The sequence below is a fragment of the Aulonocara stuartgranti genome, assembly GCF_965226115.1.
Source record: "Aulonocara stuartgranti genome assembly, chromosome: 17".
Lineage (NCBI taxonomy): Eukaryota > Metazoa > Chordata > Actinopteri > Cichliformes > Cichlidae > Aulonocara > Aulonocara stuartgranti.
This window is the reverse complement of record NC_138953.1, coordinates 19,499,566-19,517,710: the sequence shown is the minus strand read 5'-3', so window position 1 is coordinate 19,517,710 and position 18,145 is coordinate 19,499,566. Positions and strand designations below refer to the sequence as shown.

Below are 18,145 nucleotides of genomic sequence, written 5' to 3'. Positions count from 1 at the left end.
CGTCTCAGATCATTCATGAAAGTGTGCTCTGCAATCATGACTTAATTATCTTGAAATGTTACCTTGAAATGATGAGCCGCTGTCTTGGCATTGTTTTGTTATGCCAACAGACTAATCTATTTCCTGATCACAAATTAATTATCTCATTATCTCCAGACATGTAATCTGTAGTTAATGGGCTCAACAAATCGAAGCGAACAGATACAGTAGATTGTTTTGAGGGATCTCATTTTCAAGGTTAGAGGTCTTTCAGTGCTGGCAGTAAACACAGAACCCCCCACATATAAATATGGCTAATTCTTCATGTTTTCTTTTCTCATAAAATAAAGTTTTTTTCTTCTAAATAAAACTCCCTCATTATTTAACAATGTGTAAAACTCACTGTTGTTCAGCTTTTAGAGAAATAAAGGTCACACGAGCTTGTTTTTTTAAAGAATAGCGCGCTCTACAAAGTACAGCTGCATTTTCTTTGATATTAGGACGATTAAATTACTTCTTACAGACAACAAAAATTTTCTGTGTTGAGGTAGTGCTTTGTCTTTATTAGCTTTTGGAGAAAAGTGTGTTACATGAAAAATAAACCTTTCAGAATAAAGCTTGTTCCTCTTTTGTCTTGCTGGCTGCTTTATGGAATAAAATTCAGATTTTTTAAAGGTAATTCTGCCTGAAGCTCTGTGCCAGTGAAACCAGCTGTAAGACCCCACCACCTCCACACACACAGATCAGAGCAGGCATCGGTGACAGCAGATATGATGTTTATTAAGCCAGAAACAACGTGAAGCATGAAAAGAGGAGCTCGGCTTGAGGTGAGCTGCAAAGCGGCAGCTTCGGACAGGTTATCACAGTGTATGAGAGTTTCTGATTGGACTAGTCGAAGGTTTCACAGAGCCATCAGCTGATATGTGCTGACGGTTAGATTATCTAATGATTAAAGCTGAGCATGACTTTTGGGCCTCTCTGAAATAATGCTATTCTCACTTTATGAGTGTTGTCAGAGATGATAACTCTGTTTTCTGGCTTGTTCCCCTTCAGTCTCTTTAAAATGGACGTAATTCAGGCCTATTTTTGAGGAATATACTTCCTATATCTGTCTTTGCCTAAAAAAACATCAGGTTCTCATCTTTGGAAAGAGCTGACTTCAGAAGAAGAGTTTGGATTCTGGCATATCTTCACCTATTTGCAATGAGAAGAAAGGAGTCTTAAAGTTCACGACTCAGAGGTAGTTTGTTTCCTATCAGAGGGAATAAGTTGAAGAAGTGGGCCAGACTGGAGTCAGCTGCTATTTTCCCTGTTTTCCTCAGGCTGTTATACACATCCTGCAAGCTGTTCTACTAAAGCACTACAACCTAATTTTGCCATCTCTGAGAATATTCACATTGTTGTGTAAGATGCAGCGATCCTTAAAAGGTTGTGCAGAATGAGCAGGCTATTCTTAGCTGGTTGTAGTTTCAAGATATTTTTTTCTGCTGCACCCAATTTTCTATTTGGTTTGTGTGTTCCAAGTTTTCTAAAATGTTTAAATGTGCAAATGGGGCGTCCTCTGTACAAATATTCCTGGTTTGTACTCTTTTCCAAAACAGAACAAATCGGAGGACTTGGTAAAACCAGATTCAAAAATCTTATCATATCTTTTTAATGGCACATTAAGGCCAGATGATTTTAGAAATCTCTTTTTACTAATTTATAATTCAAAAAATCCTGTAAACAGCCTGGGAAAAAAATATTGTGCATGTTTTTTGGAATAAAATGTTGAATGAGACTGTGAATGATAAATGAAGTGTAACAGACTGCAACAGACTGTCGGTACAGACTGTCTTACCATTCCTACAACAGCCTCTCAGCCTATGATAAGATGAATGGGTTAATGGATGAATATTTTCATTAATATCACCTCAAAATATCTGCAGTCGATCGCTTATATCAAGTTTTCCAAATGTTTATATTTAAATATTAAAATGAGGCACTATCTAATAAAAACACTGTCAATGTCAAGTAAAATTAAACATTTTGTACATTTTCTTTCAGTTAAAATGAAAGAAGACATTATGAAAACACATAGAAACTCAAAACTGCTGACTTCACGGAAAAAAGAAAACAAACAAACAACTTTTAGAGCCATATTTACTAAATGGGCTAAAATGGTGCAGTCAGTTTATTTCAATACATGAAAAAAATCAAAACTTTACTGTTAAATATTGATACGATTAGTCAGTACCAAAAATATTAGCGTCCCCCCTCTTACAAGTTATCTTGTCACTGCACTCAATTTAATCCTTACAGTACTTTTATTTATGTCAAAACCCAGTTTGTTCTGGCACTAGAGCAGGGCGATATGACCAAAAATATTTATCACAAAATACATTTGAAAATTTGCGATAACGATATAACTGATGAAATATTTAACACTAGACAAAATACTTTACAACTCCACAACTTTATTAGTGGAAAAAAAAATCTATGTATTTTCACTTAAACAAACAGCTGTTTTTTTATGTACATTAAAGTTATATAAAAATTTTGCAGTGCAAATGCAAATTCCTTGCTGACAGTTTAACCAAAAGGCATTTCCAGTGGAAACTGGCCGACATATCCTCAGCATAACCATGTATAATATCCACAAAACTTAAAAAGAGGTTATACACACACAATACGGTAATATTATGTTGAAGCACAGTACGTATCACTCTGCGAGGCTCCGGCCTACGATAGCCGTAATGCTCCGACAATCCATCAAGCGGTGCGGGTTTGTAGCTTAGCAAAGTCGTACTGAAACATTTGACGCCGTGCACCACATAAAATCTTTTCGAGGTCAGTAAGCACAACCAGAATTCATACATAAGGCACACGGGATTATAAGGGGCGCTGTCGATTTTCAGAAAAATGAAAGGATTGATTTTAAGTGTGCCGTATTTTCCAAAAAACACAGTAATAACGACGGCCCGCTAGCACGTGCTACCAAAAATAGTGCTTTGTTGTGCATCTGACGGACGAAAGCTAAACCAGTTCCACACCACTGAAGTTGCAGCATTTTTACAAACCAGTTCTGGTTCATCTGTTTCATTCAACGATCCGCTTTTGCCCTTCTCATTCTTAGTCGCTGCCAGGCTTTTTCCGCCATGTGCGTATGAAAACAAAGGCTCTGCGCATGTGTGTTTTACCCATATTCTATCGCGATATTTCATTTTCTTATCGTTGCCCAACATTATACTGGTGTTATTGTGAACAGTATAAAACATTGCTATATTTTACCTTTATTATTATTGCTTGAATGACAACAGTGTATAAAGTGAGAAACCAACATTTTGATACCATGTAATGAGTTCATTGAGTGTTACTGTCATTTCACTTCAAACGTTTAAGCCCTAAAAATGTTTTTAAAAAACCCTACACTATAGGAGGAACTGGAACTGGAACTTGGAGTCCTCTGAAGATCCTGACAGGACACCATGTCGTTATCTGCCTATCTGATGTTTTTAATATTTTTGATGTCTTTGTTTTCTCGATGCTTGGATTAAGTGTTTTAATGTTTTGTTGTTGTGTTGTGTCTCAGAAACCCACAGGATTGGTCAGATGGATGACAGCACATGGTTGGTAGGCAACATCAATCAGACGGGCTACTTCCGCGTGAACTATGACCTCCAGAACTGGAAACTGCTTATTCAGCAGCTGCACACCAACCCCCAAGTAAAACTTGTCTGTATTCAGTAACATCTGCGTTTGTCTGTTTTTTCTCTTTCAGTTTTTCAATCCCTCTTTGCTTGTTGCTCACTTGCAGATCATCTCCATTGGAAACAGGGCAGGACTTATCGATGATGCTTTTAACCTGGCCAGGTGAGATGATAGTTTGCTATGATATACCGCAGTGGCAGAAGTAGGAGAGGTTCTAGCCCTTTTCTCACTCTCTTTCTTACTTATTGGCTCATCTTTCACTCTGGCTTCAAGACATAAAAGCATGTGGACACAGAGGATGGAGCCAGGCAGATCTGTTGTGTCTGCTTCTGTGTTTCTTTTCCTATAAGGTGAAGGGCTTTTCTTGCACAGGACTGACAGTTTGTCGTCTTCTGTCAAAGAGATGGAAATTTTGAACATCGACAGATGTGTTTCAGAGTTGAGTAGGTGTTTTGTTTTGCCGCCGGGTATAGACTTCGATTTAGTTGGCCGTGTATACAGAGGTTTATTCTGTATAATGTGAGTTCAGTTGAGGCCCATGACTCTTTATACAGAAGAGTTCAGGACAGAGGTTTACCAGCACACACACACTTCCACCAGCACATGGAGAAGTGCAGCTCTGCGGCTCTGGGATTAGCAACACTGCCTTGTACTAGATTCTCCTCAATCCTGTATCATGTGTGATGTTTTATGTTCTCCCCTGCATTCTTATCATCAGTTACTTCCCACATATAAACATGCTTGGTGTGTGTCTCCAACAGCTTTCCAGTAAACTTTGGTTTTGCTAAAACAACACCTTTTTTTTAGTCTTAGAGAGAGAATCTGTTTTTCATTGAGTGAAATACCAACCACAACCATTTCCTCCAAACAAACTTTATTTTGCATACACAATCACACAGAGTACAATATGTAGCGGCAAACTTTGTCCGAGCTGTGGACAGGTTGCGCACATAGCCGCGCCATCCCAAGGCTTGGTTTTAGCATGGGGGGGGGGTCTAGTCAAGACCCTTACTGGATACCGGTTGGGAATCAAACTTGTGACTCCTACTCCAAAGATTTGTAGTCTTACCACTACACTATTCGGCCACAGTTCCTATCCAGTTGGTCCTACAAGCACTCCAGGATCATAAAGCTTTCTGAGAATTTCAGAATTCACCTGCATTTCATTGAAATGAATTAAGTTCAGGTGCCAGAATTGTTTTATGATTGCGAAAAGTTGGATGATTTGAGCTCCATCATTTGTTTATAATTACTAAAATGAACCATCTGAGCAGCTGGCATTTAGTCCAGTATCTCTTTGATGTTACTACTGCACTGTTTTTGCTTTTTGGAATTCATGCAAAGTCTCCTCAAAGCTGCCGGTGTGTCCCCTGGTGCTACAGTACGGCTGTGAATGGGTCAAGGTATGAGCTGAATTGCCTCGCACACACCTGGGTCCGTCCACATTTCTGAATTCAAAGAAGTTGCGTACAGACAGTGTGCAAAGAATTTGAAAAATAAGCAAAGGCAGACGGGAACTCTGTGATGAATGAGCGATCAGCAGTCACGGCGCGGGCGGAGGCGGGGGGAGGCTGAGTGAGTCGTTTCTCATGGTGATGTTTTCAGCCTGAAGCTTTTTGAGCACTGTAACCAAAATCTACTCTGACACCAAGCCTATAACTCAATCTACCCCCGTCTCCTTTTTTTCTTTCTGTATCTTCCCTTCCCTCTCTCAGCCATCTGTCCTCTGTCATGTTGAATGAGCAACATCCAGAGACGACTGCGCTGTCGTCTTATGCTCAGGAGTGTGTGTGTGTGTGTGTGTGTGTTGAGTTGGGAGCTCAGCAGGAGGTTTCCATCTGTACCGAAAAAGAAACTACAGATCCATGAATATGCACACTGATAGCAGAGTACTCTTACTTCACCCTGGATCTGCAGTAGCACCACCACGCAACATTAGAAGACAAGAGTTAGTTTGTTTTTTAACGCGATGAGCTTTTTGTTTTGTTCTTTTTTAGTCCTCCCACGAAAAGTCTTTTTCTATGCAACATTTATTTGTTAAACTTTTTGAGGACAGGAAACACTTTGACAAGTTTCTCTGAGATGCTATTAATCCTAAAAGAAGCCTTCTGCTATATGTGAAACATTAACTGTAGGTCTCACACATTCGTTTTTGAGGCTTAGTCATTTTCCAAACGTGCTTTCTGAGCTCAACATCTGCTTCACGGATTTTCTCGCTTCTTTATTTCAGGAGTAAAGACGTCTAGAAGACACTAGAGCATTACAGGAACTTTTTCCAACTTAAAGTGGACTAAAGACATTTTTTCTTATGAATATGTAGAAAGATATCATTAGCTCAAAACACGTGTATTCTCGCTGCCTTAGTTTTACTCCGATAATACGCAATTAAATCATATACATCATATTTTCAGGGCTGCATGTGAGTGGATAAAAAACATTAAATGTATTTCATAAAATGCAGCCAAATCACACAACGAACACTTACAGGTGTGGACAGAAGTTTACATCCATCATGGGCATGAATGTCAGGGTAATTTTGGATTTTTAATGACTTCTTTGAACTGGTGTTCCAGAGTGGAATGATTGCAGAGCACACATTTTTAATGACTTTGAAAAACAACAACTGGGTGCAAAAGTTTGAATTTATTTTCAATTTTTTCTGATCCACATAGGGTCAGATATGAACATACATACTCAGATATATACAGTAGATATACCCTCACTAATATTTGGTTAAATGTATGGTAGCAAGTGGCACCTCAAACAGATGTTTTTGTTAGCCATCAAGGAGGTTCTGGCATAATTCTGGCTGCGTATTTGACCGTTCTTCCTGACAGCTTCTTGGTTCATCGGCATAGATCTGACTTTTAAGCATAGTTAAAAGTAGGGTTGAGGTCAGGACTTTGTGAAGGCCATTCCAGAAGTGCAATGTTAGCCTGCTGTATCCATTCCAAAACCAGTTTTGTTATGTATTTGTCCTGTTAGAACACCAAACTGTGTCCATCTACCTGTTCATTTTAGGTGAAGTTAAAGAATTTAGAGGCAATCCTCCAACTTCATTAATCTGTCTTGCTACCACCGCCATGCTGGACAATTAGTCCTGTGTTCTTAGCTTTGAAAGCCTCACGGTGACGCTGGTGCTCCAGCAGTTCCCAGTTCATGGCAGGCTTTGGCTGCACTTAGCAAAGGATTTAAGTGGGTGTATGTATATATTTGATTCTCCTGATGAGTGCATTCAACCTTCTTCAGACCACAGCTGTATTTTATTTATTTATTTATTCGAAATGTGCATCACGTTTTGGAAATCAGAAGGGAAATTACTTACATCTTTTATACTGCCTGAAGACTTTTCTCATTATCATTAAATGTCTGATTTAAATAAAGTTCTGTAACATTCCACTTTATATCCATACAGCTCATACATTTATGTGACATAACTAACATAATAACCAATCTAGTGCATCCCTGTGTGTGATCCACGGTATCTTCTTGTGGGCTTCCTCTGATTCATTTGGGACATTACTGGAACGAAATGTGTAATCCATGCATATAGACCAAGAAAACGTATTCCTGCACATCATCTAAGGGAAATTCAGAATCATCCTCTTTAATTTGATAACATGGAAGGCACAGCTTGTGTTGAATCTGCTGCCTGTACTTCATATCCAGTGATGGTGAGGTGAGGTAAAAGAAGGCTGGGTATGTGCAGTTTATAGTACCTCTTCTACAGTTTGATTCCTTGCTCGGGGATTTATTTCTCCACCTTATCGTGGCATCAACTGATTATTTCGGGGAGTGTAGTGCTCGTACTGATCGAAATGAAAGCCAGAAATTATTAAACCATGATAAACTCTTCAGGTCACAAACAAATCAGCTGCCAGGCCATCTAATGATCACTTCTGAGTCACAAAAAAACACTGAGATCTGTTTTATCGCACTGAAGGCAAAAAAAAGAAACTGCCAGCTCTGCTCATTTAGCAGAAATGCGTCTTATTTATGAAGATGTTATTTCAGCCTTTTTCTGAGAGCTGCTCACTGAATTGATTCTTTAATCTCAGAATTAATTTCAGTCGTGCTGATTCTTCTTCTGCTGCTCACACTTCAATTGACCAAAGCCTGAGTAATCCACCCAGCACTAACTACAAATAGGAGGCAGCACGACTGTATGAAGGTGTGTGTGTGTGTGTGCGCGCGTGTGTTTGTGTGTGTGTCTCTGCGCATGTGTGTGTGTATCAGGCTAGTTTAGCAGTAATAAATGCCTCAGTGAGTGTACGCTTAAACAGTGATGGATGTTGCCTCTCTTATATGTGTGCACCAGTCCCTTGTTAGCTCTCCACTGAGCCTTGCTAATGGCTAATGGACAAACAATTAACTGGCCCTTAACGATGTTAATGAGTTAATGAGCTCGTTAAGACGACAACCCTGGGCGCAACAGAGAGAGAGCGAGGGAGACTGTAACTGAGAGCAAAAATTGAAAATCTATAATCGCTTCACTTCATTTCACAACTACACTAAAATTTAAAGCCCTGCTAGCATTTCCTAGAGATCCCAGTGTTCATTACAGACACAATATAGACAGAAAAGAGAAGGTGCTGAAAGGTGACTGTTTGTCCTGATGAACGAGAGTCATACAATCAAAACTGTAGAGTCCTTACAGAAGAGAGATTAACTAGGTAATCAAAGCTGAAGTCTGCTTACTGAGGTCCTTGTATTCAACCCTGGCAGTTTTATTGAGGATGTAAGCCACTGCATTAGGCAGCATCACCAGCAACATCTAATAATCCTATAACAATCTTGGTATTGTCGACCAGTCGTGTCCTCTAAAAGTAACTTACTTTTCACACACTCCTCCTTAACACCCTTGACAGTTGCACATTCACTCTGTTCTTTCTTCACTTATCTTGCAGTAAAATTTTAGCTGTCACCTCATATTTACCAAACAGATTTAAGCATGCTCATAAGTGATGAGTTCAACCTGCATTTTTATGACCAATAGAAGGAGGCCTATGTTCAGTTCTAAAGAAGTTTTTCTAAAGAAAACAACCCTTTAGCTCAGTCTTCAGTCTATGAACTATTTTTTTCTCTGATACGTTTTATGGTCCAAAGTGCTTATGTAATATTTAAGCAAACAGGAAATCAAGCAGGACCTATCTTACCATGTGGTTGGTAAGTCTTCAACCAATGGGCATCCAGCTATCTTCAGTTTTTAAGTCTTTTTGTGGTTTTGTGACACATTTCTCAGGTTGAGGGTTCACAAAGAAGGCTATGAGCCATCAGGGGATTTCATGGTAGCAACTTCCATCTTATATATACAGTCTGTAATGATTTTCATTATCACTCTGCTCATCTAAATATAAAAAAAATCACTAAAGGAAAGGTTCTACTTGTGTAATTCTTTGGTTCTATCTTCAGTTGATTTCTTTGTTTTTAGTTTTGTGCAGTTTTCAGTGGAGTGTGCAGTTAAACTTTTGTGGGGCTAAGTTTGTTGATGCATGTAAGGAGGCCTTTGTGTTATGAATAATCCATTAATTTACATAATAATGAAATCTCTCTGCCAGATGTGCAAGCTTTACAGTGGTTGGCAGTGGAAATAATACCTGACCTCATATTAAACTTCATAGAAAAGCTGCTGAGGTAGATTTTTTGACCCTTTTATTATTTTGACAGTTGTCGCTTTGATGATGGATCACGTGCAGCATCAGTGACGTGTGACACGAACGAGTCTCAGAGCTGATGTGGACTGATAGCTGATGGATGATGTTTAAAAAACAATGACAAATAAACAAATAACAAAACAGATAAATGTCCAGCTGGAGTTGCCATGGTGACTGCAATCTCTCTCTGCCTTTATGTCGAGTCCCGTCAGTGTTTTTGCAGCGTGGTAAACAGGAAGTCTGTGCAGGCTGGATGGATTATGGTAATGTCCCAGAGGCCAGGTGCATGATGGGAATGGAGATGAATATGTGGAGGCTGGTCGGGTTGGAAATGAGGCAGATTATGGAAATATGATGGTCTGGAATTCAGACTTTCTTTGGCAGCTCAGAGACTTAGCGAGTCTTATCTCAAACAGATTGACTTTCCGTGGAGTCTGCCCCTGTCATCTTGTCTGTCTGCCCCTGAAAATTAAAAACCAGCAACCAAAAAAAACAGTATTTCAATACAAGAACATTCACTTTCTTCACCTCCTCTTGTGTGTATGAGTCAGTCACTGTGATTGACATCCTCTGTAAAGGTCACTGTTCGGCGTCAGGCTGAGCTCTCTCACTGAACATCAATAATCAGAATCAAAAACAAAAAGAACCCTAATATTACTCCTGAGTTCACTTTGTGTCCTCCACCACCCTGCCTCATTAATATTCATGAGCTGTGGGCGTGAGCGAAGGTCAGTGCAGGAAACAGGTGAGGTGCCCACCCCTCACCAAAAAGCATCATGAATGTTAATGAATGCACAAAAGAAGCTCTTTAATATTGATGAGGCAGTGGATGTAACCGGGGCTGCTAAATAGCTCAGGTTAGAGGCCATGTTTTTGTTAATGTGTTCCTAAAGTGGTGCTTTTTAGGTTGAGGGTTAAACAATGAGGGTTAAAGATCAAATCTTCATTAAATCTATATTTACATTAGCTCAAGGGTCCTCTGTGTGTCCTGAAAATCTACAGAAATACTGAAATCAAAGATTCCGTACGGAATGGCAAGTGTGTCAAAAAACAACAAATAATTCATGTCTTAATTCAGTTCCTGGAAATATTCATGATGTGTCCCTGTTAAGGGAAAAGACACAAAAAAATACCTCAAAAATATGAATAACCAGAGAGAGGATTTGTGTTGATTGTTGCACTGAGATATTAGAGTCCCCAAAAATGACCATAAAAAATTCCTTCAAAGAATGACAAAACACTCTTACCAGACTTTAAAAAGGTCTCAACTGTTGTGCGAACATGGTCTCCCTCGTAGTCGCTAATGAAGACTAGCTTTTCTCTACTTTTTGCTTAATCATAGATAGACCTGGATTAGTAGAGTGCAGCAGAAAATACAGCAGAGCTGCTGTTAGAGCTGTTAGCTGGTTTCTTTCTTTCTTTCTTCAAAGTGGATCAAACATAATAAACTCACACAACATGAAAATTTAATCAAACTGTTTGACAGAAGAAAACTGTTATTTTTAAGACACTCAAGTCTAACATTAGCTGATGTAACTTGTAACCAGCTGCTGTTGTTGTTTCGCCAGCTCGTTGTCAGTTTTCTGGAGACGGGAGGATCCCATGTCTAATCTCTTGGCAATAATTAATTGTGACAGTGTTGTGAATAAGTAAGCATGTTTATGCACATTTTCATGTGTTAGAGACCTGACTTCATTTCAGGAGTTGTCTGTTTTCTTTGTGCTTTCACTTCTGTGATGAAGGGAACTCTTCTTAGATGATAAAGCACGGTCCAAACACAAGTTAAAATTTGTCTCCACTGTATGCAAATGCCTATGACTTGTCTTCACCTTTGCCTTTTGTATACTACATATGTGGCTCAGTTATTGTGCATTTATTATTATTTTTTTATTTTAAATTAACTTGACTGACTGTACCTTTAAAGTCTTTAATGTATTTTCCATTTGCTTCATGTTTTGAGAATTTTAAGAATAACTGTCTCCTCTTTACCAAGATGTTTTTGCCTTAACACTTTTCCCACTACTCACTTTTTATCCACATCATCTCTCCTCAGGGCGGGGTACCTTCCACAGGGTGTTCCTTTGCAGCTGATTGGCTATCTGCCAGAGGAGACGTCCTTCCTTCCATGGCACGCTGCCAGCCGAGCGCTCTACCAGCTGGACAAACTGCTGGACCGCACAGACGAATACAGGCTGTTCAGTGTAAACAACCAATCAGTCACAATTTTAATCGATCAATTAACCACTAACTGCTTCTTGTTAGCAGAATAAAACATCTCTTATCATTGTGTGTGCTAACAGGACTACGTGCTGAAGCAGGTTGCATCGCGGTACCATCAGATGGGTTGGCCAACGAATGGCCCCGGCACAGAGGGCAGCGTCCTGCAAGCATCCTACCAGACTGAGTATGCAGCAGACAGACATTCCTGTTGGTGGTATTGCACTAACAACACTCAGTCAGTCAGTGGAAGGCAGTGCCCCTTTAACAACATTTGTTCTTTGACTGAGAAACACCGTCGCATCATTGAAACAGAAAACAAAACGTAGTTCAGCATTCTAGCAGCCTGCTTATTCTCTTTCCTGTCACATCGTTGAGCAGAATTATTCATGTCAGATTCTTAGGTTACTTAACTCAAACTAATGAATCAGAAGTCAGCCGTATCTATGTCCAGTCTGGACAGAGGTGAAAGTCGTGGTTTAGCTTAGCTTGATGTTTGTTAGCTAGACTGCAAATCATTAATGGTTAAACGTGTTGATTTTAGGGGGATTTTTTTTGCTGACAATGAAGTTCAGACAAAGTAATATCTACCTTCTATGACTCAAACCTGGAAATCTCAGACCATAAATTTAACATAAAGAACCACCAGTCACCCTCCACAAAGTTATTAAGCACAGAGTGCTGTGACCTTTAAAAAGATCAGCTACTGCTAGCTAGCAAGTATTACGCTGCCACCCAGAATCTCACAGTATGCACTCCAAATAGAAAATGCAAGAATGCAATTTGAGACATGATAAAAGTTTAAGTATTAGGCTAAACCAGTCTGAAAATTTTCTGGAATAATCTCTGTGCTACATGTGAGTGATGTTCTGTGTCCAGACAAGAACCTATTGTCCATAAGATGTTTCTTTGAGCATTTTTTTCTTCTCTATGTCTATTCAGGGAGTTGCAGAGAGAGCTTATCATGTTAGCTTGTAGCTTTGGAAACAAACAGTGCCACCGTCAAGCCGTTGCCTACATCTCTGACTGGATCTCCAGCAACAAAAACAGGTACAAATACACTCGCAGACTGTTTCATTTAACACTTGTGCCAAACTTGGTGCTACATGTGAGACTGAAGCCATCTATGGATAAAATAGGTGTGTAAAGGACTCATTTTAGGTGGAAGGTGATTATTCAAAAAGCCACCAGTAGTCACGTGTTTGCCTCAAACGATGCAACATGTAGAGATGTCTCAAACTAATGTCAAAAATTTAACTGAGCAAAAAATTTGCATCGTCCCAAATGTACAGTGATGGAGACTCTGCAGGGAATGCGACTTCTGGTGACATCAAGTGGAACAAAAATTCATCTGTTGGCAGCTAACATCTGTTCATTAGTTTCAATCACTGTTCGGGGGGACAAAAGACAAACTTTCCTTCTGTTAAATCTGAACAAAGGATCATTTTTTGAATGAACACATTCAGTGTTTTTAATATTTTCAAAGAGTTACCCAAACTTTTTCATCAGTAAAGATTAAGTTTGATGACCTCCCCAGTACCGTTAAAGACCTCTCTTGTCTTTTATTGATCCATTTGCTTCTATGCTTTCTTTTTCTCTGTCATTCCTTTTGGCTCCAGCTCTCTCCAGTCACGTGCTGCTGGCTCCTGCGTTCCCTCTGTGTCCTTAACAAGATCTGCAAAATTAGATTTCAAACTGCAAATTAAATAGAAACAGATGCTGGAGCTCTGCACAGGACAGCAGGGAGCTGATGATAATAGGAGTTGTAAAAAAAAACCCAAAAAACCCCCAAAAAGCACAAAATGAAACCGTTTCTACTCCATCCAGTTGAAAATGTGATTGGATCTAAACAATAGATGAATCCTCGCTAATCTCTGACATGTGCTTTTTTCTAAATAATAATCACCACATGCCGCAAAATATTTCTGGACTTACAGCATGCCCTTTCCATTATCTGTGTTTCTCAGTTCTAGCCTTGTCTTTTAAAGTTCGGTTGTTTACAGTGAACCAAATGGCACCCATTTTCTCTCCTCACTACAACACCACTGTGGCATTTTCTCACATTTTGGAAGCAGTCTGGAAATGCTTCATTCTTTTAGGTAGAAAAGTGCCAGATAAATCTACATTTATGCAGGATTAATCCCTCCAGGGGTGACTTTTTAATATTTCATGCTCTATTCACTAGTTTTTAATCCCATATGGAGATCACATGTATGTGATATTCCTCCCCATGCCCGGGTATTAATTAAAAACCTGTTTTGAATCAAAATGCTGCAATAATTGCCAGGAGAGAGAGCTCATCTGACCTCATTTCATAGGTACACGAACCTCTTACTGTCTACCAAGTCGCCAAAGAACAACTGAGAGGTAGGGTTGGGACTGCGTTGCATTTTAGCCAAGTGCTAATGAAAGATCCTTTCAAAGACAAGAAGATGGTACTTTTAAAATCAGTTCTTCTATGCAATAGTCACATTAGTGAAAACAGTCGCTGGCTGAAGCAAAACGAGACTATGAAATAGCTGCTTTGAAAACAGGGACCAGGTCAGCAGCACTCACCAGCTGCAATGTTTGAACTGACTTTGATGCATCAAGAGGATAAAAAGGCAACACGTCAGAATCACCTCCTGTCAGTGTGTCATTCAAAGGTGTCAAGTTACCATTTGCATGCAATTTGTCATAGAATATTACACATTAAAATTGCACATTTGTTGTCTTCTAATGCAACTCTGTTGCTGTTTACATACACAGGAATGCATGTCAAAAATTAACATTAACAAAAATTAACAAAATTAACAACCCTAACTGTTCACAGTAAGAATCCACATTGAGCTGTGGTTCAAAGTGGTTACTCAGAGGTAGAGGGTGTTGGAAGCTAAACCAATCAGTTGGTTGACACAATTGCTTGCAATCATTCACCAAAAAACCAAAAGATTTCGGGCCATAACCAGGTTTCCATTTCACTTTCACTCTCATGTGAGTGGATCATTGAATGCATTAACATTTGATCATGCCAAAACATACACCAAAGAGTAGTTCTGAATCCAACCCTGACGTTTGAGCCTACATACAGAGACAGAAGTTTTTTTCTTTTCTAAACTTTACCCGAACTCTAACCTCTTTTTCTTGATGTCAGCCCTTTTTTATTCTCCGTTCGGCTCTAATTATGATTGTATAGTTGAAATTTCACATGTAGTCTCAAGCACTTTGTGTAGTCAGTAAGAGTAGAAAAGTGCTGTAAAAATGGAAGTAGATTATATTACATTACAATATGAATTAGAACTGACAGTTATCAACTTACTTGCACTTACAACACAAAGCTGAACACGTTCCTACTGATCTGCAGGAAAAAGAAAAGGAAAGAAAAAGAACACATGAAGCTAAACTTTGCTTGTTGCTTGTTCAGTTTAAAGCTGCCATCCCACAGAAATGTGCCTTCATATAAATGAACACCTCCATTTCATTCATATATAGTTTTTGGGTTTTTTTGCTGTTGTTTTTTATTCGAAATCACCTGCTGTGATGTGACTCAGACAAAATAAAATAAAAAAAATTCTGGTCCAGAACAATGAGCTGCTAATATTTTAGTGCCTACATCCCTCTGGAATATTAATCATGTCCTTCGGGGGTTACTTTGTAAATTAACCATCTGAATGGCTCAAAAATGATCTGCTTTTAAATGAATCTTATGCTCTTATGCGTCTGCAGCCATCAATGGATTATGTGGTTGAGGTTTCAGGGACAACAATGGACTGCTAGCCCCCCATTAACCCCTGTTACTTCCCTTTCTTGCTTTGTGTTTATTATTCTTCTGCCAATTATTTTAGGAATATGCAAACAAAGAATCTGAAACTGAGCTGAAGTTGTGCTGCAGAGTTTCAGCCTTTGTGTCCAACACGTTGCTTCAGACTGAGATTCAGATTCTTCCTGATGGATTTTCATGAAATATGGTTCAGACATTTATGGTTCTGGGGTTTAATGTCAGGTTGACATTTGCTGTTTCGGGTCAAATATCTCGACTACAGTTAAATGGATTCCCATGACATTTGCACATTTATGTCTCCATTAAGAGGAATTGTCATAACTTCATCATCTGGCCTTTAATCTAGCGCCGGTACAAAGTGGGCGCCAAGCAGTTTGACACATTGATTAATGATTGGAGTCTGGTTAAATGAAAAAAGGAGCATAAATACACATCTGTAACAACATGCAACCACAGTTCTCTGCATTAAAATAATGCACTGTCCACACGCCTCCTCCAGCTGCATTCTTATACAATGTTCCCTTTAGATGAGAACCAGTAACCATAACTGGACAAAATGGAGTCAAGTTTGGTGTGCCTGACTCTAAATCCCTCCCCAACAAGTCAAATATTAAATGTGAAAGTGCCAAAAACAGTAGTTATGTTAAGGGCTGGTTTTAAAAGCAATCAATGCCCATTCGATCCCAGTATAATTCCAAACACTTAAAAAACACACACACACTTTATGGAGACAGTTTGCTAATCGAGCTAACTAGCTGATAATTTAGCGATCAATCCTCTTATCTAAATATGGTAACCTCTAGATCCAAAAGGTGACATGTGACTAATTTTGATTGTTTAGTCTAAATGTGAGGGTGGATATGTCCATATTTTATACCCAATAGTCTACAGTCTTCTGTAAATATGAATGACTGGGGAATTTGGCCCAGCTAGATCCTACTTTCCCAGCTGTTATGATGTAATTACATTTGTTCAAAATGTCACTCTGCTGCATTGTTTTTATCCTTCATGACTATAGTGGAAAAAGAATAATCATAAGCGATAATAAGCTAGCTGTAATGAGAGCTTCAGTCTGATTAAAGAATATTCTACCCATGGAACTTCTGATGGTCATCTCTCTGCAGGTCAACAATGGCAGCACCACAGACTGAGGTCATGTGTCTTTATTGGGTACTTTAAAATGTTTTATCAGACTGACAGGGTAGTTTTCTAATTTCTATATGATATTTAGACTGGAACGTCAGACATACAGACACATGGGCAGACAGACAGAGCAGATGGTGAAGAGCCATGTTTACCATCAGAGTAGGCGTTTGATCCGGCGGAAAAATATTTCAGAAGAAAGATGGAGCTTTAGGACATAAAACATCCTGTGCAAACTGTTAAAACACATCCACATACAAAGGGAGCTCGTTAATGGGAGCTAAGCCATCTGGGTGGTTGATTATATGGAGAAAATGCAACATTAGGAAGTTATTTTCATTGTGCAGGTGGCAAAATAGATGTAGTAGCAGGAGGACAGCACAGAGTATTACTTAATGTTTTACATGATTAATAACCTGGTAGTGTTATCTGGGTAAACACACTCGATGTCATAAATACACTCGAGTGCGCAGTGTTTGGCAGCTGTCGCCTGAGAAGGACTTTAATGCTACAGTCAGCAGTAATGTGGGTGGAAGTTAGCCAACCTGTGTGTGTGTGTGTGTGTGTGTGTGTGTGTGTGTGTGTGTGTGTGTGTGTGCTGGAGCTTGCTCTTAAGTGGAGCATCTCTAAAATGATTTCCCAGGTCGCTGAATGATGTAATTGTCCCTGCATCACTCACTCTGTGCTCACACTGAATGCACGCACACGCACACAGTGTTATAGTCCACAATATTATTTTGCTGCCAGTTGAGCTCACTGTATTGAGATGAAAGTTTGGTTTGCTGACAATTTAGGTCAGGTACACGCACATCTACACACACACACACACACACACGCACAGATACTTTATAGTGTGAAAGAAATGTTCACCTTTTTGGCTTTACTTTAGATGATTCAGGCCAGTAACCAGCTGGAACACGAGGTCTGTGTGTGTGTTGGTGTTTAACCCTGTGAGGTCTCAGACATGGTGGGTAAAGTGTGTCATAATCTCTGAAGGTGACTGGTCACACTCCTTATTTGTATCCTCGGATGCTGTTAGAGTAGCTTTGCATGATTTTCAGATCAAAATGAGCTTTATTTTATACCTGACCTTGGTGCAGCCCCTTAGAGCTTGTTCTGTAACATGTCTACCTTTCAAGGATGCTTCTTTCTGATTGGCTGATCCTTGTGAACAAGAGTCAAACTGCAGCAGTCTGCACTGACAAGCAGGGTTTCCTCTTATCCAAGTATCTTCAGGGTTAACCCAGAATTTTCTGTACCGTGAAGATGGTTCACTTCAACATGTTGGCTTATGCTGCAGACCAAGCAGGTGTCACCACCTTTAACCTATCAAATCTCCAGAAAATAGCCTCAGTAATCCCGAATCCTTCTGTGTATGCTTAGTAGTGTCGAAAGTTTGTCATTTCTGTTTAGAGTCTTTGTTCTTCCTCGATGAGCATCGGTAACGTTCAGAAAGTAAGACAAAACTGTATTCATTTTTTCCCCACTGGCTGCAGACATTTTTTTAAAATTTATTAGTAACAGTATTTGATCCCTATCAGGGCACTTGTTTTATTTTATATCACATTTTACTACATTTCACACGTAGCCTAGTCCAAGGCTGCATTTGAATTCTGTTTGATGTTTATTCTTCAGCACCGAGGCTGTGGATGAGCAGATAAATCTAAAACCTTTTTCACGTAAATAATATTAATAATGTATA

General features: G+C 39.3%; 1 protein-coding gene across 3 annotated transcripts in view; it reads left to right on the top strand.

Moving 5' to 3' along the window:
• The window catches only part of LOC309692888 (thyrotropin-releasing hormone-degrading ectoenzyme-like), a 275,261-nt gene that overhangs the window by 232,309 nt on the left and 24,807 nt on the right, over positions 1 to 18,145 (top strand). For all 3 annotated transcript variants that reach the window (XM_082511733.1, XM_082511735.1, XM_082511734.1), the window contains exons 12-16: positions 3,551 to 3,684; positions 3,776 to 3,831; positions 11,377 to 11,524; positions 11,624 to 11,727; positions 12,483 to 12,590. In XM_082511733.1, coding sequence (XP_082367859.1) covers positions 3,551 to 3,684; positions 3,776 to 3,831; positions 11,377 to 11,524; positions 11,624 to 11,727; positions 12,483 to 12,590 — 550 coding nt within the window. The remainder of the gene's footprint in view (positions 1 to 3,550; positions 3,685 to 3,775; positions 3,832 to 11,376; positions 11,525 to 11,623; positions 11,728 to 12,482; positions 12,591 to 18,145) is intronic.